Source organism: Tamandua tetradactyla, chromosome 17 (genome assembly GCF_023851605.1).
Source record: "Tamandua tetradactyla isolate mTamTet1 chromosome 17, mTamTet1.pri, whole genome shotgun sequence".
NCBI lineage: Eukaryota > Metazoa > Chordata > Mammalia > Pilosa > Myrmecophagidae > Tamandua > Tamandua tetradactyla.
The window spans coordinates 15,163,885-15,188,635 of NC_135343.1; the positions used below are offsets into that span (position 1 = coordinate 15,163,885).

Sequence of the window (24,751 nt, forward strand, 5' to 3'; positions counted from 1 at the left end):
TGAGATATCATCTTACACAACTAGAATGGCCATTATCAAAAAAACAGAAAATGACAAGTGCTGGAGAGGATGTGGAGAAAGAGGCACACTCATCTGTTGAACAGAATGTAGAATGGTGCAACCAGTCTGGAAGGCAGTTTGGCAGTTCCTAAGGAAGCTTAGAATTGCCATATGATCCAACAACCCCAATCCTAGGTATATATTTGGAGGAATTAAAGGCAGGATATGAACAGACACTTGAATGCCAATGTCTATAAGGGCATTATTTATGATTGCCAAGAGATGGAAACAGACCAAATATGTCCATCAACGGATGAGTAGCTAAACAAACTGTGGTATATACAATGGGATATTACAAAGCTGTAAGACAGAATAAAGTCAAGATGTATGTAATAATGTGGATGAACCTTAAGGTCATTATGTTGAACGAAACTGGCCAGAAACAAAAGGACAAATACTGTAAGGTCTCACTACTATGAACTAACTATTATGAGTAAACTTGGAGAGTTAAAGTTAAGAACACAGGTTATCAGGAGACAGACAGAGGGTAGAGATTGGGCATTTGAGGGCGGGTCACGGTGGCTCAGCAGGCAAGAATGCTTGCCTGCCATGCCAGAGGACCCAGGTTCGATTCCCGGTGCCTGCCCATGTAAAAAAAAAACGAGAGAGAGAGATTGGGTATTTGATACTAAAATAGTAAAAAATGTTCAACAGGACTAACTGTGCAGATCAAGAAATGGACAGCACAATACTATCTGATGGTAGCACATTATTACAAGTATAATGAAATAAGCTGAGTCTGAGTAGGTTTTAAAGAGGGAGGCTAGGGACATGAATGACATCAGAAAGAAAAGGGTAAAAACTGGGACTATATAACTTAGTGAAACCTAGAGTGGACAATGATGGTGATTAAATGTACAAATACAAGAAAAGTTTTTACATGAAGGAGAACAAATGAATGTCAACATTGCAAGGTATTAAAATGGGATGGTATATGTAAAAAACAAAATTAATGCAAACTAGGGTCTATAATTAAAAGTAAAATTGCAATGTGTTTCCATTAATTGTAACAAAGGCAATCCACCAAAGCTAAAAAAATGTCAGTAACTATGGAGGGTATGGGATTCTTGTTGTTCCTATTTTTTCTTTCATTATTTAAAAATTTTTAATTTTCTTTTTATTTTTTTAATTTTTAAATTATTTTAATTTTTTTCTTCTTCTTTGCAGAAGAAATGGAAATGTTCTCTTAAAATTCTGTGATGAATGCATAACCATGTGATTATATCTGAGCCATTACTGTTCCACTTAGGATTGACTATATGGTATGTGAATAAAACTGTTTAAAAAATAAATAAAAAGACACAAGTGCTGGAGAACAAGATAAAGTAGGGAAGCAAAAGAGTGCAGCCCCTGTAGTGTGTGGCTCCACAGGAGGCTAAGTAAGTATAGGGTTGCCATATGATCCAGCAACCCCATTATCTGGTATATCCTTAGAAGAAATGAAAGCAAGGACACAAATAAACATTTGCACACTGGTGCTTATGGCAGCATTATTCACAATTTCCAATGGATGAGGGTAACCTAAGGATACATCAATGAGTGAATGGAGAGGTAAAATGTGGTGCATTACATACAAGGGAATACTGAGTGGATGGACGTAAGAAGGAATGAAGTTGTGAGGCATGCAACTAGGTGAATTAACTTTGAGGACATTATGTTGATTGAAATAAGCCAGAAACAAAAAGACAAACATTGTAAGGCCTCACTAATATGGACAAATTAAATTATGCAAACTCTGAGAATTCAGTTAGAAAACCCAGGTTATCAAGGGATAGAATGTGGGCAAAGATTGGGCAGTTGACAATTCAGGAGTATAGAATGTTCAATAAGGTCTTACAGTCTAGACTGTAAGGTCTTACAGCAGTCACACCTGTTCTTGAGTTTTAACTGTTATTTCTAAATTATGAAATGCTAAGCTCTTTGTGTATAACCTAGTAGTTTCTTGGAACTTCGGATATCTGTGTGATATCAGAAACTCAGATAAAGACTTCTGCAGTTCTGAAAGTCAGCATTACCCCATACAGCAACTGTTAATCTGAAGAAGGTATTAGACTTTAATGAGAGATACGAATGAAACGGACTTGGTTAAGACTAGGAAATTAGAATGCAGGGCAGTGGATTTTAGTGACTGCAGTTTAAAACTTCAACTTCTGCATGAGACCAAAGGAAGAAATGTTTATTTTTGCACAAAATTTATGTTTTCTGTATCACATTATCAAATTTGACCTGTACGGTTAGTTTATTTAAACAACATAATTACAAGGAAACTAGAATAGGTAATGAGATCTTGTTATTCTGAATAGGTTAATGTAATACCCTGATACATCCCAGAGTATTCTAGACAGAAAATTAAAAAGTATCTGCAAAATCCTGTTGAGGGACTGGGGGAAAATGTGGAAATATTAAACTTCCCCACCTGGGGAAGACCCAAGCATTGGGGACTAACAATTTAATAGGCCAAGCTCTCAATCTTGGGGATTTGGCCTATTAAGTGGATATGAAATTTACCAATTTATTATGAAAATAATTAAATATTTAATTAATTATGAAACTTATTCTTGCAAAAAATAAGCTAAGCTTACTTATAATTATGCCTACGAGTTACTCCTAGAGAACCTCTTTTGTTGCTCAGCTGGGGTGTCTCTCTTTCAGTCAACATCGCAAATGAACTCACTAACCCCACCCCCAACATGGGACATGACTCCCAAGGGTGTAAATCTCTCTGGTAACAAGGGATGTGACTCCCATGGGTAAACCTGGCCCTGGCATCATACGACTGGAAAGGCTTCTTGACTAAAATGGGGAAAAGAAATGAAACAAGATAAAGTTTCAGTGGCTAAGAGATTTCAAATAGAGTTGAGAGGGCATTCTGGAGGTTATTCTTTTTTTTTTTTTTTTTTATTAATTAACGGAAAAAAAGAAATTAACCCAACATTTAGAAATCATACCATTCTACATATGCAATCAGTAATTCTTAACATCATCACATAGATGCATGATCATTGTTTCTTAGTACATTTGCATTGGTTTAGAAGAACTACCAACACAACAGAAAAAGATAAAGAATGTTAATATAGAGAAAAGAAATAAGTGTAATAATAATAGTAAAAAAAACAAACAACAACAACAAAAAAACCTATAGCTCAGATGCAGCTTCATTCAGTGTTTTAACATGATTACTTTACAATTAGGTATTATTGTGCTGTCCATTTTTGAGTTTTTGTATCTAGTCCTGTTGCACAGTCTGTATCCCTTCAGCTCCAATTACCCATTATCTTACCCTGTTTCTAACTCCTGCTGGACTCTGTTACCAGTGACATAATCCAAGTTTATTCTCGAATGTCCGTTCACATCAGTGGGACCATACAGTATTTGTCCTTTAGTTTTTGGCTAGACTCACTCAGCATAATGTTCTCTAGGTCCATCCATGTTATTACATGCTTCATAAGTTGATCCTGTCTTAAAGCTGCATAATATTCCATCGTATGTATATACCACAGCTTGTTTAGCCATTCTTCTGTTGATGGACATTTTGGCTGTTTCCATCTCTTTGCAATTGTAAATAACGCTGCTATAAACATTGGTGTGCAAATGTCCATTTGTGTCTTTGCCCTTAAGTCCTTTGAGTAGATACCCAGCAATGGTATTGCTGGGTCATATGGCAATTCTATATTCAGCTTTTTGAGGAACCGCAAAACTGCCTTTCACAGTGGTTGCACCATTTGACATTCCCACCTACAGTGGATAAGTGTGCCTCTTTCTCTGCATCCTCTCCAGCACTTGTCATTTTCTGTTTTGTTGATAATGGCCATTCTGGTGGGTGTGAGATGATATCTCATTGTGGTTTTGATTTGCATTTCTCTAATGGCCAGGGACATTGACATCTCTTCATGTGTCTTTTGGCCATTTGTATTTCCTCTTCTGGTAGGTGTCTGTTCAAGTCTTTTTCCCATTTTGTAATTGGGTTGGCTGTCTTTTTGTTGTTGAGTTGAACAATCTCTTTATAAATTCTGGATACTAGACCTTTATCTGATCTGTCATTTCCAAATATTGTCTCCCATTGTGTAGGCTGTCTTTCTACTTTCTTGATGAAGTTCTTTGATGCACAAAAGTGTTTAATTTTGAGGAACTCCCATTTATTTATTTCCTACTTCAGTGCTCTTGCTTTAGGTTTAAGGTCCATAAAACCACCTCCAATTGTAAGTTTCATAAGATATCTCCCTACATTTTCCTCTAACTGTTTTATGGTCTTAGACCTAATGTTTAGATCCTTGAAACATTTTGAGTTAACTTTTGCATAGGGTGTGAGATATGGGTCTTCTTTCATTCTTTTGCATATGGATATCCAGTTCTCTAGGCACCATTTATTGAAGAGACTGTTCTGTCCCAGGTGAGTTGGCTTGAATGCCTTATCAAAGATCAAATGTCCATAGATGAGAGGGTCTATATCTGAGCACTCTATTCGATTCCATTGGTCGATATATCTATCTTTATGCCAATACCATGCTGTTTTGACCACTGTGGCTTCATAATGTGCCTTAAAGTCAGGCAGCGCGAGACCTCCAGCTTCGTTTTTTTTCCTCAAGATGTTTTTAGCAATTCAGGGCACCCTGCCCTTCCAGATAAATTTGCTTATTGGTTTTTCTATTTCCGAAAAATAAGTTGTTGGGATTTTGATTGGTATTGCATTGAATCTGTAAATCAATTTAGGTAGGATTGACATCTTAACTATATTTAGTCTTCCAATCCATGAACACGGTATGCCCTTACATCTATTTAGGTCTTCTGTGATTTCTTTTAACAGTTTTTAGTAGTTTTCTTTATATAGGTTTTTTGTCTCTTTAGTTAAATTTATTCCTAGGTATTTTATTCTTTTAGTTGCAATTGTAAATGGGATTCGTTTCTTGATTTCCCCCTCAGCTTGTTCATTACTAGTGTATAGAAATGCTACAGATTTTTGAATGTTGATCTTGTAACCTGCTACTTTGCTGTACTCATTTATTAGCTCTAGTAGTTTTGTTGTGGATTTTTGCGGGTTTTCGATGTATAGTATCATATCGTCTGCAAACAGTGATAGTTTTACTTCTTCCTTTCCAATTTTGATGCCTTGTATTTCTTTTTCTTGTCTAATTGCTCTGGCTAGAACCTCCAACACAATGTTGAATAATAGTGGTGATAATGGACATCCTTGTCTTGTTCCTGATCTTAGGGGGAAAGTTTTCAGGTTTTCCCCATTGAGGATGACATTAGCTGTGGGTTTTTCATATATTCCCTCTATCATTTTAAGCAAGTTCCCTTGAATTCCTATCTTTTGAAGTGTTTTCAACAGGAAAGGATGATGAATCTTGTCAAATGCCTTCTCTGCATCAATTGAGATGATCATGTGATTTTTCTGCTTTGATTTGTTGATATGGTGTATTACATTAATTGATTTTCTTATGTTGAACCATCCTTGCATACCTGGGATGAATCCTACTTGGTCATGATGTATAATTCTTTTAATGTGTTGTTGGATACGATTTGCTAGAATTTTATTGAGGATTTTTGCATCTATATTCATTAGAGAGATTGGTCTGTAGTTTTCTTTTTTTGTAATATCTTTGCCTGGTTTTGGTATGAGGGTGATGTTGGCTTCATAGAATGAATTAGGTAGTTTTCCCTCCACTTCGATTTTTTGGAAGAGTTTGAGGAGAGTTGGAACTAATTCTTTCTGGAATGTTTGATAGAATTCACATGTGAAGCCGTCTGGTCCTGGACTTTTCTTTTCGGAAGCTTTTGAATGACTAATTCAATTTCTTTCCTTGTGATTGGTTTGTTGAAGTCATCTATTTCTTCTTGAGTCAAAGTTGGTTGTTCATGTCTTTCCAGGAACCCGTCCATTTCATCTAAATTGTTGTATTTATTAGCATAAAGTTGTTCATAGCATCCTGTTATTACCTCCTTTATTTCTGTGCGGTCAGTAGTTATGTCTCCTCTTCCATTTCTGATCTTATTTATTTGCATCCTCTCTCTTCTTCTTTTTGTCAGCCTTGCTAAGGGCCCATCAATCTTATTGATTTTCTCATAGAACCAACTTCTGGTCTTATTGATTTTCTCTATTGCTTTCATGTTTTCATTTCATTTATTTCTGCTCTAATCTTTGTTATTTCTTTCCTTTTGCTTGCTTTGGAATTCGTTTGCTGTTCTTTCTCCAGTTCTTCCAAGTGGACAGTTAATTCCTGAATTTTTGCCTTTTCTTCTTTTCTGATATAGGCATTTAGGGCAATAAATTTCCCTCTTAGCACTGCCTTTGCTGCGTCCCATAAGTTTTGATATGTTGTGTTTTCATTTTCATTCACCTCGAGGTATTTACTAATTTCTCTTGCAATTTCTTCTTTGACCAACTTGTTGTTTAAGAGTGTGTTGTTGAGCCTCATGTATTTGTGAATTTTCTGGCACTCCGCCTATTATTGATTTCCAACTACATTCCTTTATGATCCGAGAAAGTGTTGTGTATGGTTTCAATCTTTTTAAATTTGTTAAGACTTGCTTTGTGACCCAGCATATGGTCTATCTTTGAGAATGATCCATGAGCACTTGAGAAAAAGGTGTATCCTGCTGTTGTGGGATGTAATGTCCTATAAATGTCTGTTAAGGCTAGCTCATTTATAGTAATATTCAGATTCTCTATTTCTTTATTGATCCTCTGTCTAGATGTTCTGTCCATTGATGAGAGTGGTGAATTGAAGTCTCCAACTATTATGATATATGTGTCTATTTCCCTTTTCAGTGTTTGCAGTGTATTCCTCACGTATTTTGGGGCATTCTGGTTCGGTGCGTAAATATTTATGATTGTTATGTCTTCTTGTTTAATTGTTCCTTTTATTAGCATATAGTGTCCTTCTTTGTCTCTTTTAACTGTTTTACATTTGAAGTCTAATTTGTTGGATATTAGTACAGCCACTCCTGCTCTTTTCTGGTTGTTATTTGCATGAAATATCTTTTCCCAACCTTTCACTTTCAACCTATGTTTACCTTTGGGTCTAAGATGTGTTTCCTGTAGACAGCATATAGAAGGATCCTGTTTTTTAATCCATTCTGCCAGTCTATGTCTTTAGATTGGGGAATTCAGTCCATTAACATTTAGTGTCATTACTGTTTGGATAATATTTTCCCTTACCATTTTGCCTTTTGTATTATGTACATCATATCTGATTTTCCTTCTTTCTACACTCTTCTCCATACCTCTCTCTTCTGTCTTTTCGTATCTGACTCTAGTGTTCCCTTTAGTATTTCTTGCAGAGCTGGTCTCTTGGTCACAAATTCTCTCAGTGACTTTTTGTCTGAGAATGTTTTAATTTCTCCCTCATTTTTGAAGGACAATTTTGCTGGATATAGGAGTCTTGGTTGGCAGTTTTTCTCTTTTAGTAATTTAAATATATCATCCCACTATCTTCTAGCTTCCATGGTTTCTGCTGAGAAATCTACACATAGTCTTATTGGGTTTCCCTTGTAGGTGATGGATTGTTTTTCTCTTGCTGCTTTCAAGATCCTCTCTTTCTCTTTGACCTCTGACATTGTAACTACTAAGTGTCTTGGAGAACGCATATTTGGGTCTAATCTCTTTGGGGTGCGCTGCACTTCTTGGATCTGTAATTTTAGGTCTTTCATAAGAGTTGGGAAATTTTCAGTGATAATTTCTTCCATTAGTTTTTCTCCTTCTTTTCCCTTCTCTTCTCCTTCTGGGACAACCCACAATGTATATTTGTGCGGTTCGTATTGTCCTTGAGTTCCCTGATACCCTGTTCAAATTTTTCCATTCTTTTCCCGATAGTTTCTGTTTCTTTTTGGAATTCAGATGTTCCATCCTCCAAATCACTAATTCTATCTTCTGTCTCTTTAAATCTATCATTGTAGGTATCCATTGTTTTTTCCATCTTTTCTACTTTATCCTTCACTTCCATAAGCTCTGTGATTTGTTTTTTCTGTTTTTCTATTTCTTCTTTTTGTTCAGCCCATGTCTTCTTCATGTCCTCCCTCAATTTATCGGTTTCGTTTTTGAAGAGGTTTTCCATTTCTGTTCGTATATTCAGCATTAGTTGTCTCAGCTCCTGTATCTCATTTGAACTATTGGTTTGTTCCTTTGACTGGGCCATATTTTCAATTTTCTGAGCGTGATCCGTTATCTTCTGCTGGAGTCTGGGCATTTAGTCAGATTTCCCTGTGTGTTGGACCCAACAGGTTGAAAGATTTCTCTGTGAAATCTCTGGGTTCTGTTTTTCTTATCCTGCCCAGTAGGTGGCGCTCGTGGCACACGTTTGTCTGTGGGTCCCACCAGTAAAAGGTGCTGTGGGTCCTTTAACTTTGGAAAACTCTTGCCGTGGGGGAGGTTTGCCAGCCGAAGCGGCTTGGAAGAGTGCCAGCTGGCCCGGGGGTCCGAACGCGGGGAAGGTCGCCGGTCGCCGCAGCCTGGGAGAGCGCCTGTCCGAATTTCCTAGTGGGCCCGGGGCGCTAAGCGTGGCAGGAGGGCGCCAGCCGCCGCAGCCCGGCAGAGTGCACCATTCCCAGCCGGACCGGGGAGTCACGTGTTTGGAAGGGACCCCCCCGGTCACCGTTCTCCGCGATCTGGGGATTTCCAATTCAGTTCTCTCTGTTGGTCCAGGGGGCCTTGCGTGTTGGGGGCGCCAGCCGCCGCAGCTTGCGGGGACCGCCTGCCCAATTCTGCCAGCTGGCCCGGGAAGGAGGAAGGGAGGGACTCCGGCTGCTTGTCGCCCCGCCCGGAAAAGCCCGCGCCCCTCGGCGATCTCACCAGAGCTGGTTCTCCCAGACAGTCAGCCATTCCAGGATGGGGTACGCTGTCTTTTTGATCTCTGTCGTGGCTCTGGGAGCTGTTCTGTATCGTTTCTACTCTCCTAGTAGCTGTTCTGGAGGAGGAAAGGTGAGGATGGCAAGGCTGGAGAGGACGGTGGCGGAGGAGCCGGTGAAGGCGGAAGAGGGCACGGTGGTGGTTGGAGAGCTGCTAGCCCTCAAGATTGACATCACTGTAGACCACTGCATCTCTCACTGCGCCTCAGTTTGGGCTTCTGACGCACAAAGGGTGGATGGTTCTTTCCAAGGAAGAGAATTTCGATGTTCCAGAAGCATCTGATTAAAATGTACCTTGTTCATCCTTTAAACATTTGATTCTGGTTAATCCATGAGCACCACTCCGAGACCTGAATTCCAGAGGTGGCCAGTGCTCGTCGTCCTTAGCCCCAGTCACTTAGCCTCAGTTTCCCTTGCTGCAACCAGAGTGGTAGGTGGGAATGCTTAAAACAAAACAGTACCGGCCCAGTCCACCTCGCCGTCCTGTGGAAGGGATCAAACGTCACCCCGCGATGGGAAGCCTCTGGCGACCGGCCAAGTGCCACGCAGCAGTCAGTGAACACTGGTCGGACTCAAAAGTCTAACAAGCTGCTCAACTCCATCCTTCCAGTCCTCAACTAGGGTGGCCGCGACGAGGCCGGCTAGGAAGCAAAAAGCTCCGTGGCGGCCGCAGAAGGGGCAGAGGTGCCGGGGCTGGAGGTTATTCTTATGCATTACATAGATATTCCTGTTTTAGGTTCCAGTGTATTAGAATAGCTAGAAGGACATACCTGAAACTGTTGGAACTGTCATTCAGTAGCCTTGGTTCTTAAAGATGACTGTATAACTATATAGCCTTTATGGTATGATCGTTTGTGAAAATCTGTGACTGATATTCCCTTTATCTAGTAGATGAAAACCTTGTGACTTACACTTCTTTTATCCACATAGATAAATAAAAAAGTAAAGGCAATAAAAAAATAATAGGGGGGATAAGGCGTATGGGATGTTTTGGGTGTTCTTTATTTTAATTTTAATTTTTTGGGGGTAAAAAAATGTTCTAAAATTGACTGTGGTGATGAATGCACAACCATATGATGATACTGTGAACCACTGATTGTTATCTTTGTATGATTATATGGTATATGAACATTTCTCAGTAAAATTCCATAACATAATAATAATAACAATAATAATAATTCCTTCTTTTTTTTTCCTCCATTGGGCTTTAAAAAATGTTAAAGGAATGATATAAAAAAGAAAAGAAAAGAAAAGATAAGAATCAAACCATAGCCCACTAGCCTTCTTTGTTTGCTGACCTGAATCCGTGTCCATTGGGATGAGGCCTTCTGGGGAGGAGCTCTGAATGACTGGCGACACCACAGCAGAGAGCCTGTAGGACATCAAAAGGAGCTTCTCCACCACAGGCCTCCACTCACTCACCAACTGCAGGCTGCTGCAACAAGGATGTTAGGGAAATTTATTCTAAAAGCAAAATTAATTTTTCAAAATGGAAATTAATACATAAAAGAAGTTGAGAGGTCTGTGTTTCAAAACTTTGCAATCTATGAAACATCTGATACCTGTGTGGACACATGTGCACTGGTGTGGAACTGTTATGTACCCCAGAAAAGCCATGTTTTTAAAATTCTAATCCAATCTTATGGGGGAGGCCATGTTCTTTTTTGTATGCTGTACAGCCAGGGTCATATTTCATTCTTTCTCCATGTGAGTATCCCGTTATTGCAACACCATTTGTTGATATATTTTTTTTAAGTGCATGGGCTGGGAATTGAACCCGGGTCTCCTGCATGGCAGGTTAGAATTCTACCACTGAACTACCCTTATACTCCATGTTCTTTTAATTGTGATCCAATATGGTAGGATGGGACCTCTTAATTAGATGGAGATGTGACTCCACCCATTCAAGGTAGGTCTTGATTAGTTTACTGGAGTCCTTTTAAGAGAGGAAGACTTTGGAGAAAGCTCAGACATAGACATTTGGAGATGCTGGGAGACAGACAGAAGCTCAGAGAGGAGACCAATGGAGCCAGGAATTGTAAGCAATGAAACCCAGGAGCAAAGGTCTCCAGTAGATGGCACCATGTGTCTTCCCATGTGACAGAGAAACCCTCAACAGGAACGAGCCTTTCTTGAGGGAAGGTATTCTCTTGCTGAAACCTTAATTTGGACATTTTCATGGCCTTACAACTATAAATTTGTAATCTAATATATGTCCATTGTAAAAGCCAATCCATTTCTGGTATATTGTATTCCAGCAGCATTAGTAAACTAAAACATGTATGTACATTTTAAGCCTACTATTCAATTATCTTTAAGGCAATAAACTACATTCCTTTCCCAGGGTACAGACAGCTGTGGATATACATACTTTAAGGATAACTTCTGCAGAGCTCCTGTTATACAGTGGACCCGCCCATACATTGGAAATGATGCCGCTGCCTGAAGCAAAGAATTTTCAGCCTGAAATATCTCTTCCTCAAGATTTTCCAACAAGCATTTGATAACTAGAAAAAACAAAAGGAAAGCAGCAGTAATGCCAACTTAAAACCACTTTTACAAATTTATGAACAGCAAAACAGCTCTCATCAAGTATGAGATTTTGTAGGTTTGCCCAGTGTGATGCCCTGATAAATCCCAGAATGATCTGAACAATGAATAAAGACGTATTTGCAAAGACCCCTTGGAGGAATGGCAAGAAAGGGGGAAAATCCAACTTCCTCATTTGGAGAATTCCTGATATTCTTGCAAGCAGTGGGGACAACCAAATCAATAGGCTGAGCCCTCAATCTTGGGGTTTGTTCATATGAAACTTATCCTCACAAAAGATAGGCTAAACCTACTTAAAATTAGGCCTAAGAGTCACCCCCCAAGAACCTCTTTTGTTGCTCAGATGTGGTCTCTCTGTCTCTCTCTCTCAACCACATAGCAAGCAAACTCACTGCCCTACCCCTCTCTACGTAGGACATGATTCCCAGGGGTGTAAACTTTCCTGGCAATGTGGGACAGAAATCCTAGAATGAGCTTGGACTCAGAATCAAGGATTAAGAGAAACTTCTCAACCAAAAGGGGGAAGAGAGAAAAGAGACAAAATAAAGTGTCTGTGGGTAAGAAATTTCAAACATAGTCAAGAGGTTATCCTGGAGGGTATTCTTATGCATTATATAGATACTCCCTTTTTAGTTTAAGGTGTATTAGAGAGGCTAGAGGGAAGGGCCTGAAACTGTAGAGCTGTGTTCCACTAGCCACGTTTCTTGAAGATGAATGTATAATGATATAACTTTCGCAATGTGACTATGTGATTGTGAAAACCTTGTGTCTGACATTCCTTTTATCTATGGTATGAACAGATGAGTAAAAAATATGGATTAAAAATAAATAAATAATAGGGGGAACAAATGTTAAAATAAATTGAGTAGACTGAAATATTAGTGATCAATGAAAGGGCGTGGTAAGGGGTATAGAAAAAAAATAGGGGGAACAAAGGTTAAAATATATTGAGTAGATGGAAATACTAGTGGTCAATGAGAGGGAGTGATAGCTTTTTCTTTTTATTTCTTTTTCTAATCTAAAAAATGATCATGGTGATGAATATACTACTTTGTGATGATATTGTGAGCCACTGCTTGTACACCATGTACGGAATGACTGTATGCTAAGAACGTTCATGTTTGTATGTTGTTCTGGTTTGTCAAAAAAAAAGTTTCCATCAAAACACCTAAATCATTTGAACTATTATACTAGAGATTTTTTTAACTTCTTTTATTACATAATATAACATATATACAAAGAAAGAAAGAAAAAAGCAATAGTTTTCAAAGCACTCTTAAACAAGTAGTTACAGGATGGATCCCAGAGTTTACCATGGGTTATCACACCATCATCTCAAATTTTTCCTTCCAGCTTCTCCAAAACATTGGAGGCTAGAAGGAATATATACATATTTTTATCATCACTTCTTTTTTCTTTTTTGTGAAAATAGCATATGTACAAAAAAGCTATAAATTTCAAACTATAGCATAACAATTAGATGTAGAACAGATTTCAGAGTTTGGTATGGGTTACAATTCCACCATTTTAGGTTTTTACTCCTAGCTGCACTGAGATACTAGAGACAAAAAGAAATATCAATATAATAATTCAGCAATCATACTCATTTATTAAACCCTACCTTCTCTACATAACTCCACCACTGCCTTTGATCTTCCTTCCACTCTTCAGGGGTATTTGGGCTATGCCCATTCTTACTTTTCCACGTTAGGAGGGACTATCGATAATACGGGATAGGGCGATGGAACTAGTTGATGTTCTGGAGAGGCTAGTCCCTCTACATTTTAGGACTTATCTCGTCTAGGGACCCATCTGGAGGTTGTAGATTTCTGGAAAGTTACCCTACTGCATGGAACTTTTATACTAGAGATTTTGAATCAGAAAGGGAACTTTCAAGATTATTCAGCCTGTTATCCATTTCTAGTTAATACTGGGTGTCATAAAAGTAGAATTGAGTGTCTTTCCCTAACTCCTCGAATCCATTTACAGCATTCATTCTGTGGACCAATCACGCCTCCTGAGCATAATCTACCTTGGGTCTCAAATCCCCCATCTGTGTGGCACATGCCATTTGGTCAGAAGGTGTTTCTTTTTTGGAATTTTTTTCTCCCAGAAGGAGGAAGTTATATTTTAAATTTTACAAGGGTATATAATCAATAAATTATTAATATTAATAATATAGAGAAAACTTCTAATCAATAAGAAAAAAAAATCCCCAAAACAGGAAAATGAGCAAAGGACATGAACAAGCATTTCAGAGAAGGGGAAAAATGAATGTCTTATAAACACACAAAAAGATGCTTAATCACATTAGTAATAAGAAAATGTTAAGATGATACCACAATAAGATAACCATTTTCTATTCTGCCACTGGCAACATCTTTAAAACCTGACAATAGCAAATTAGGTGATAAGTCAGGAAATACAATTCTCATAATTTGTGGTGGGAGGATAATCTAAAAACCTTTTAGCATTATCTGTGAAAGTTAAAGATGGATATACTTTATGGCCAGGCTATTCTAATTCTGCATTTACCACAAGGGAATTCTTAGTTGTGTGCATGAGAAGATAAGTACAAGAGTGTTCACATTGGCATTATTTACGTATTAGGTGAAAACAATGTCTGCCAATGGAAGATGGACTAATAAATAAGTGCTAAATTTGCATAATACATATAGTAATGCATTTATGCAAAATTCAAAATCATAAAAACTAATATATTGTTTTATTATACATACAGATAGTAAAACTACAAAGAAAAATAAAATGAAAGATTAATAGAAAATATAACCTAGTAACCTCAGGAATGGGGATGGTGATAAGGGAGCAGTTTTGAAGGTATGCATGATGTTCTATTTCTTAAGCTGGGTGGAAGCATCTAGCATGTGCACAAACTTGTGAGACTTGATATAAAGCCTTTTATATGTTTAAAATTTATTTTGCATGTTTGAAATATTCTGTAACATTGTTAAAGTTTTAAAATATTTTAAATTTGAATGCCGTTACATGAAGCATGCACTCCCACATCACCCCATCAGCAGATCTCTTCCTACTGCTTTATCTAGGGCCTCCTTGTAAATTTAGTACCTGAAGCAATTCCAGTGGGCAAGCTTCGTTTTCCTTAATACCTCTCTACTCCCAGTTCTATGGCCATATTCCATAAGATCTACTCGCTGTCTCTTACTTTTCTCCCATTTTTGGTTCTCTTTTTCATGGCTGTCTTCTTAGAATCATTTTCAACTCTTTCTATATCTGGCCTTCCTTTTCTTCTATAAAAGTCCACATCTGTTCTTAGCTTTAAACAACTCCAAAATGAAGATTTACTAACATAGAATTAAGTAAATGAATCCCCCAAAATATCTCAGACCTAGGTTTTGGAACTGGCTTTATAATAAGGATGGAGTTTAGGGTTATTAAAGCCAGTTAAAACACAAACCCCTGACAGACAAAGGAACTCTGCTCTATTTAAAAACTACGCAGATGATCTTGATATAATCATAGCAAAATTTTTGCTAGAAAAAAACTATCCCTTGGTATAGAAAGAGATCCTCTTTAATTAAGAGTTTTATGAATGTATATTTACATATTTACTTATTTAACGTGACTCCTCTTGAGAAACAAATGGTATGGAAAGCTTATATCTGAGTAAAATATTTAGTTGCAGAAGAGAAACTCTTGATATTCTTATATGCTGGTAAATTATTAAATGAAAACCCAAAAAAGTAAATGCTAGATGTTCTAACCACATGAATAGTAAGAGGGTAAGATATACGGTTTTGATAAATAAGAACTAAAGGTCATTTACTCAATACAAACCCATTAATGTGTTCCTTTCCACTATAGCAGCAGATTTATCTCCATCTCCGTACGCAACTTGCTGGGTTTTTATGTAGGCAGACAGGAATGGTGGTAGAGCATCCTGCCAGATTAAGAAGTTCAGTAGGTAGGAAGCTGTTACACAGTCATATGGTTTGGTGCTTATGCTGAGCTCCAATGCTGCCTGGAATAAGCTTTGCAATTTCTCTGAATCCTAGAACAGAGTACAGTCAGTAATCGTCACTGAAACATTTCCTCAATTTGAAAGAATAATAGATACTCAAAAAACCGAGCCCGCCATAAAACCATAACTCAATATTAACATTAATTTCTCCTGTAGATATGTTATTTTTGACAATGTGACTACTACTATTTGCTTGGGTATGGTTCTCTATAAATTTATCCTGCACTCTTTTTGGGCTTTCTCAATGTACATATTCACGTCTTTCATCAAATTTCACGTTTTCTGCCATTATTTTATTTGAATATTCTTTCTTCCCCATTCTCTCTTTATTTTCCTTCGGGGACTCCCATAATCTGCATTTTGGTGCTTTAGTATTAAGGTGATGTTGGTCACTTAGAACAGACCCTAACAAGTCAAGAGATTAAATCAGTAATCAAAGACTTCCTACCAAAGAAAAGCCCAAGAGCAGATAGATGGCTTCACTGGTGAATTTTATCAAGCATTCTAAGAATTAACAATCCCGCTCAACTTTTCCAGAAAATTGAGCAGGAGGGGATGCTTCATAACTCATTAATTCATTCTAAGTGACCAATATCACTCTAATACCAAAGTCACATAAAACAACCCAAAAACACAAAGTTACAGAACAAGATTCCATATGAACACAGATGCAAAACCTTGAACAAAATACCAGCAAATCAGATTCAACAATACATTAAAAGATTTAAACATTATGATCAAGTAGGATTTATCCTAGGTATGTAAATGTGGTTCACATAAGAAAATCATTTAATATAATACACCACATTAATAGAATAAAGGAAATAAAACCACAACCATCTCAACTGACACAGGAAAGGCATTTGACAAAATCCAACACTCCTTGATACAAACACTGAAAGCTTTCCCTTTAAGATCTGGAACAAGACCAGGATGCCCATTGTTATTTAACACTGGGCTGGAAGTTCTAGCCAGATGAGTTAGGCAGGAAAAATAAATGAAAGACCTACAAATTGGAAAGGAAGAAGTAAGATATTCCCTATTTGTAGAGGACATGATCCTATATATATAGAAAATCCAGAAAAATCCAGAACAAAGCTAATAAAACTAATAAATTCAACAAAGTGGCTCAGTACAATTAACATGCAAAAATCAGCAGTTTTCATACACTAGTAATGGACAATCTAGAGAGGAAATCAAGAAAACATTCCACTTAACAATATCAACTAAAAGAAGCATATATTAGGAATAAATTTTACGGAGGATATAAAGGACTTACACATGGAAAACCACAAAACATTGCTAAAAGAAATCAGAGACCTAAATAAATGGAAGGACATTCTTTTTTCATGGATAGGAAGACTAAATATTAGAATGTCACTTCTACCCAAAATGATAAACAGATTCAACACAATTATATAAAAATTCCAAGAGCCTTCTCTGTAGAAATGGAAAAGCCAATCATCAGAGTTATATGGAAGGGTAAGGGGCCCCAAATAGCCTGAGGCATCTTGAAAAAGAGAACAAAGTTAGGGGACTTATATTTCCCAGCCTTAAAACTTATTACAAAGCTACATGTTCAAAACAGCATGGTACTAGCACAAGGACAGACACATACACCAACGGAATTGAATTCACAGTTCAGAAATCCACCCTCAAATCTCTGGCCAATTGTATTTTACAAGGGTACCAAGTTCACTCAATTGGGAAAGAACAGTCTCTTCAACAAATGGCGCTGAGAAAATTGATATCCCATTTAGAAAAGAATGAAAGGGACACCTACCTCTGACTATATATAGAAATTAAGTCAAAATGGAAAAAAAAAAAAGAACTAAATATAGGAATCAAAACTATAAAACTCCTAGAATACATAAGGAAGCATCTTCAGGACCCTGTGTTAGGCAATGGTTTCTTAGCGTTTACACCAAAAGCATGAGCAACAAAAGAAAGAATAGATAAATAAGACTTCAACAAAATTAAAAACTTTTATACATCAAAGAACTTCATCAGGAAAGTAAAAAGACAACCCACACAATAGGAGAAATACTTGGAAATGACACATCCAATTAGAGTTTAATATCTAGAATATATAAAGAAACCTTACAAATCAACAACAAAGACAAACCCACTGTTAAAATGGGCAAAAGAATAGACATTTCTTCAAAGACAATATGCATATGGCCAAAAAGCACATGAAAAAAAGCTCAATGTCACTAGCCATTAGTGAGATACAAATCAAAACAAAATATCATTTCAGACCCACTAGAATGGATACTATTTAAAAAATAGAAAATAACTAGTGCTAGAAAAACAGGAACACTCATTCATTCTTGGTAGGACTGTAAAAATGGTGCAGCAGCTATGGAAAACGGTTTGGCAGTTCCTCAGAAGGTTAAGTATAGAATTAACAAATGACCCAGCAATCCCACTATTAGATTTATACCCAAAGGAATTAAAAGCAAGGACTTGAACAGTTATTTGCATATCAACGTTCATATCAGCATTATTCACAATTGCCAAAACATATAACAATCCTATTACTACATGATCCAGCAATTCCCTACTAGGCATATACTCAGAAGAACTAAAGGCAGGGACACGAACAGATAATTGCACACTGATGTTCACAGGAACGTTATTCACAATTGTCAAAAGGATAGAAACAATCCAAGTGTCCATCAACAGATGAATGCATAAACAAAATGTGGTATGTAAGTACAATGTAATATTATCCAGCTGTAAAAAGGAATGAAGTTCTGTACATCCAACAACATAAACCTTGAAGATACCATGTTGGGAAAAATACGCCAAAAAAGGACAAATGTGGTTAAGATTTCACTGATATGAAATAATTAGAATAAGCAAATTCATTGAGTCAGAAACTACATTATAGGTTACCAGGAGTCGGGATGGAGTAGAGAATGGGGAGATAATGCTTAATTACTGTAGAATTTCTGTACAACACAATGAACCCTAATAGAAACTATAGACTATAATTAATAGTACAATTATAATAATATTCACAAAGGTACCACACTAATGTAAAGGGTTAATGAGAAGAGTATATGGGAATGTGTATTATCTGCATGATTTTTCTATAAACCTAGAACTTCTCTATCTAAAAAAAAAATTTTAAATAAATATAAGCACTTATATATAGGACCTTAGAGAGATTAGGCTGGCATTCAGAAAAAAATGCTTTAAAGTTAATTATATTTAAAAATTAATTATATAATATAGAATATATCCAAATAAAGAATTTGGAATGATAACATAATATTTTGAACTCTTGAATGGCTTATTCCTATGGCCATTCTATTAATTTATAAGATAGACTAAACAGTATGACCAGAATTCTCTAGTATATCATGTGTCATATCAAATTTCCTAAATTTTACAGGTAATACTCACATACCAAACATATGTTTATTAAACTAGAGATGTTGAGACTCTGTAAGGGCCCTTCATAGTTCATTTAAAGATCAAATCTTTCATATATGTACTATAGTACACCTTCTCCACTCCAGACACTCTCAAAATATTTGCCAGAAGTGAGACATAGCTAAATACAAGGCTAAAGTGAGATGAATGGGAAGGAAAGGAAAGCAAAAAGAGATTAGAAGAAGAAAAAGTCTCTTTCTTAAAATGTTATATGGGACAAAGTTAGCAGCCTGAGTACCAGGCTGCTCACCAGGGCACTGAAAGACCACAAGTTTAGATGAGTGTTACAGAACAATTCCCAATCTGGACCCAAGCCAGAAAACATATTCTGAGATTCTGCAATGCCATCTAGAAGCCAGAGAAACAGATAATTTCCACTCTCTTAATTGTTCTGCAGAACCCCAATGTACCTAAAAGCTGGAATGTGCTAAATAATGTGCCTTCCCTGTGGGCACCTCTGCTTCTACAGAGCTACAGACAGAAAACCATAGCAAAGATACAGAGCCAGTACTCTGCTGACAGCCCCACAGCCCCAGAATGAGCCTCAAGGACAGAGCTGAGAGCCTGGTTTTGAAGGCTAGGGGTACCCTGCAGATCCATCCCCATACTGTGCCCTCACTCCCGAATACATCTTTGGTTCCCACCGCAAGGTCAGAGCAGAAGAACAAGGTACCAGAAAGAGGAACACAGGGTCAGAGGATAGGGTAGAGAGCTGCTGTTAACCTCAAGTATTCTGAGTTTCAGTCTCAGTTTAGCTATTGCTTGTTGACCAGAAACACATTACCTACCTCATTTACACTCAGCTTCCCAGTCTACTAAGTGCAGAGATTATCTCAAAAACTCCAAATTACTGTAAATGATGGGTTTTGATCGAATATGATCACATCCAAGGGAACTGGGGAAACCACAGTTAACTGAAATCTACCAATGATCTTGTAAACAATAAAACCTACTGCCTCCTACACCTCCTTTTTTATCAGAGTACACTGAGTTGGATTTTGTTTTCTTTTACTATAGTTCTTTCTTCCCTATCATCCCTCCCCACCTCCTCCCTCCCAATATTGCAATAGCAGAGTATTAATGATAAGTCTTAAAAGACGTTAAGAAGGAAGATACAGTGAGCCCAAATAATCTATCTGCTGTTAAAACATAAAGATTTTCAAGCATATACCACAATTACATTTGCATGGGAAAACTCTAAATACCTGAAATTTTATAGCTGTTTTTGGTAACTTCATCAGAAGATCAAATGCTAAAATTTTCACATCCTCAAAAGTGCTGGTAAAACATTCCAAAAGTGTTTGGAAACGACCATCATCAACATCATGACTCAGCTGATATACTGTTTGGGTTCTACCTAAAAATACAAAAAAGCAAAAAAATAATGACTTAAAAGTGAATAAAAGGTAAAGAAAATCAAAGTTTCAAAGTTATTCGGGCAGGTTTATCAAAAATTAGTACAAAAATTCACACTTCATACTTTATCCACAATAGCATAAAAGAATAATTTTCCCACTAGCTTATTTGCTAAAGTGACAAAATAATAGGCATTACAGTTTTTGAAGTAGGAAATGAATATTTTTTTTAAAATGTGTTTAAAACCATTCCATTTTCTTTCAAAAGGAATTATACAAAATATTCCTAAATTATTTTAAAAAATAAAAATAAAACAAAAATTTAGGAACACATCTTTTTAAAACCTCCATAAAACATCAACCTGGAATTCAAAATCCTACACCATGTCTCAGAATGAACTGACGTAGAATGCCTAGTAAAAGTGACATATCCTAATAGATTAATGATTGTCAAAGATAAAAAAGGAATCTGTTGGGCATTCAAACAAAATGCTCAATTCATCTACAAAGCTCAACTTAGGCTGACTTTATTATCTGCCACAACAACATTTAATGCTAGAAGATAGTGGATCAATACTAATAAAATCCGATGGGAAGGAGGGATGAATTGTATTTTAAACTCTTTTTCAAATATAACAACAATGTGAACATTGCAAATGTTCAAAAAATCAAGGACTATATTTCTCTAAAAACTCTTCTCAAAGAAAGACAATTTTCAGACAACCAAAGATGAACAAAAATTATCACACACAAAAAAATGAAAACCACCAAGTCCATTTAACTCTAGGGATAAGACTATGCAATGAGGTAATAATGGATTTCTTAGTAGAATGAGAGCATTGTAAATCACGATGAGGTATAGAGGGTGCAAAGGCAGCTCAATATTCAAACTCTCACCTGCCTTGAAGGAGACCCAGGTTCGATTCCTGGCCCATGCACATCCCACCCCAAAAAAGGAAAAAAATTCAACAAATGGTGCTGCAGTAATGGGATACACACATGGAAAAAGAACAAAATGTGATCCCTATCATACAGTATACAAAACATAAAAATAAATTAAAAATTAAATTAAATTAAACATTTTTTAAAAGCCTTTAACTAAAATTTGAGAAGAGGAGATGAGGAGGAAGTAGCATAAGTTCATGTATTTCTTTATCCTTTATAAAAAATGAGGGGTAGAAAGAAATGTTTAAAGACAGCTAATAAATCAAGGAATAGAAATGTAAGCTTTATATTCAAAAGAACAAAGAAGAAAAATAAAATCGACTCAAATTTGGTTATGGAGGGAAAGGAGCAGGAAATAAAATACTAATTTTGTCACTGCTTATACTAGAGAATAACAGATACTGTGTACAGAAATATCAGATGATATAGAAGTAAGAAACCAAAATTCAAGTCTTGTTTATTATCAGAAGAAATCTATACAAAAAATAAAGCAAAGACCCACAGGGCTTAGAGTGAGAGATATTTTTGTAAATAGCCATAAAAAATAAAGTAAAAAAATGACAGAACTAAGGCCAAATATCTGTCATTTCAATAAATGTATATGTGCCAAACTAGCATATTAAAAAACTCTTAAATGGGGTCACAAAGTAAAACTTCCATATAGCGTTGTGTACGTTCTGCATGGTTTGACTTTACATACACCGTGACGTGAATGGCACCTCAGGCTGTTCAGTAGACATCATGTACCTTTAGGTACATAAGAGACGTGAAACATTTTAATACACAAGAGATGCACCTAAAACGAGTGGTTTAGCAAAATTAAATTATAGTACATCCATACAACAGAATACTCTGCAGTCATTAAAAAACCATGAGGCAGTGTCATATGTACTGCTATGAAACCATCTCCAACACATACAATTAAGTGAAAAAAGCAAGATGCAGAAGAATGTGCCTACTTAGATAACATTGATACCTATAAAAGTAAAATGCATATCTCTTAGATAGGTAAAAACTAGATCTGGAAATACCATCAGGAAAATGGAAGTCACTCCCCTCTGGGAATGACTGCACTGCATACTTAAGGAAAACGGATAGGAGAGACTCTTGTCATTGTATATCCTTCACTACTTTTTGAATGTTGCACTATGTGCAAATACTAGCTATTTTAATTATATAGAAGTAACAATATTATATAATATATAACATTATATATGTATATTTTAAAGCAGTATTTATCTAACTAGGAAAAAAAAAAACAACTAAAGCCAAAGCTAGCAAAAGGAAAAGAAATAATAGAGACTAAAATGGAGATAAACGAAATGGAAAATAGAAAAGCAGAAACAACAAAAGAAAAAATTGTTTTCTTTAAAGACCAACAAAATTGACCAACCTTTACCTAGGCTAACTAAAAAAAAGATGATGCAAATAACTAAAATCAGAAATGACATTATCACCAACATCATGGAAATAAAATGTACTATAAGAGAATACATAAACAATAGTACAACAACATATTAGATAACCTAGATAAAATGGGCAAATTCCCCAAAACACACAAACTACAAATGACTCAAGAGGAAATGCAAATTTGAACAGATTCATAACAAGTAAAAAGATTGAAACAGTAATCAAAAACCTGCCCTGAAAAAGAAAATATCCAGGACCAATTTACTTCACTGGTGAATTCTACCAAACACTGAAAGAAGAATTAATACCAATTCTCCTCAAACTCTTTCAAAATATGGAAGAGGAGGAACTCATTCTAGGAGGTCAGCATTACCCTGATGTCAAAGACAAAAACAACACAGAAAGAGAAAAATACTTATCAATAGCCCTTGTGAGTAAAGACACAAAACTTCTAAAAAGTAGTATATAAACCATATATAACGAAGTATACACCACGGCCGAGAGGGATTTATCTCAGCAATGCAGTTCAACATAAAAATAAATAAATCAATATAATACACCACATTAACAGAATGAAGGAAAAGAATTACATGATCTTCTCAACTGACACAGAAAGATTGCTGGACAAAATATAACACCCTTTCATGACAAAAACATTGAAAAACTAGGAATAGAAGGGAACTTCCTTGACATGAGAAAGGTTAACAGTGTACTCAATGCTGAAAGATTAAAAGCCTTCACACTAAGGTCAGAAACAAAACCAGGATGCCCACTTATGCCACTTCTATTCAACATAGTACTAGAAATTCTAGCCAGAGCAAATAGGCAAGAAAAAATAAATAAAAGGCATCCAAATTGGAAAGAAGTAAAACTATACATATAGAAATATAGAATCCTAAAGAATCTACCAAAAAACTTCTAGAGCTAATAAACAAATTCAGCAAAGTTGTAGGATAAAAGATCAATGTGCAAAATCTGCTTTATTTCAAAACACTAGCAATGGGCAATCAGAAAAGAAAATTCCACTTATAACAGCATCAAAAGGAACAAAATACACTGAAAATAATATACCAAAAGAAGCGTGTCTTTGGTTCAGCAATTGTTTCTTAGATACAATGCCAAAAGTAAACAACCAAAAGAAAAAATACATAAATTGGACTCCATTAAAAGTAAAAATTTGATACTTCAAATGACACTACCAAGAACGTGGAAAGACAATCCACAAAATGGGAAAAACTATTTGCAAATATCAGATATCATATATCTGATAAAAGACTGGTATCCACAGTGTATAAAGAATTCTTACAACTAAATAACAAAAAAATCTATAACCCAATTTAAAAGTGGGTAAATATTCAAATAGACATTTCTCCCAAGAAGATAAGCAAATGGCCAATAAAACATGAAAACATGCTAAATATCATGTTATTAAGGAAATGTAAATGAAAACCACAGTGCATCATCAATCTCACCCGCTAGGGTGACCATAACAAGAAAGACAGACAGGAGGATGTGGAGGAATTAGTACCTTCATACACTGCTGACAGGAATGTAAAAAAATGGTGCAACTGGTGTAGAAAACGGTTTGGCAGTTCCTCAGAATACTAAATATACAGTTACAATATGACCCAACAATTCCACTCCTAGGTAGAAAAATTTAAAAATACATCCACAGAAAAACCTATGCACCACTGTTCCTGGTATTATTTGCAATAGCCAAAAAAGCAGAAGTAACCCAATGTCAAACAACTGATAAATGGACAAACAAAATGAGGTACACATGGGCGGTGTAATGGTGGCTCAGTGGCAGATTTCTTGCCTGCCATGCCGGAGACCTGGTGCCCGCCCATGCAAAAAAATAAATAAATAAATAAGGTACATCCATACTAAGGAATATTATTTGAAATACAAAAAGGAGTGACATTCTGACACATGTTATGATGTGGATAAACCTTGAAAACATGCCATGTAAAGGAAATCAAGCACAAAAGATCACATATTGATGATTTTAATGATATGAAACGGCCAGAATAAACAAATCTATAGAGAAAGAAAGCTGATTAGTGCCTACCTAGGATCGGGAGAAGAGGGGACTGGGAATGACTGCTAGTGGGTATTAGGTTTATTTTGAAGGTGACAAAAATGT

The 24,751-nt window shown here is 36.3% G+C and overlaps 1 protein-coding gene across 12 annotated transcripts in view; it reads right to left on the reverse strand.

The window, feature by feature from the left end:
* The window catches only part of THADA (THADA armadillo repeat containing), a 456,651-nt gene that overhangs the window by 389,746 nt on the left and 42,154 nt on the right, over positions 1-24,751 (reverse strand). For 11 of the 12 annotated variants that reach the window (XR_013164234.1, XR_013164232.1, XR_013164233.1 and 8 more), the window contains exons 16-19: positions 20,101-20,252; positions 15,271-15,484; positions 11,276-11,411; positions 10,203-10,339 (exon numbers count right to left, since the gene is read on the reverse strand). Coding sequence is in view for 9 of the 12 variants with exons in the window: in XM_077134099.1 (XP_076990214.1) it covers positions 10,203-10,339; positions 11,276-11,411; positions 15,271-15,484; positions 20,101-20,252 (639 nt within the window). In the remaining 3 variants the exon portion in view is untranslated. The remainder of the gene's footprint in view (positions 1-10,202; positions 10,340-11,275; positions 11,412-15,270; positions 15,485-20,100; positions 20,253-24,751) is intronic. The other variant, XM_077134100.1, reaches the window with a different exon arrangement.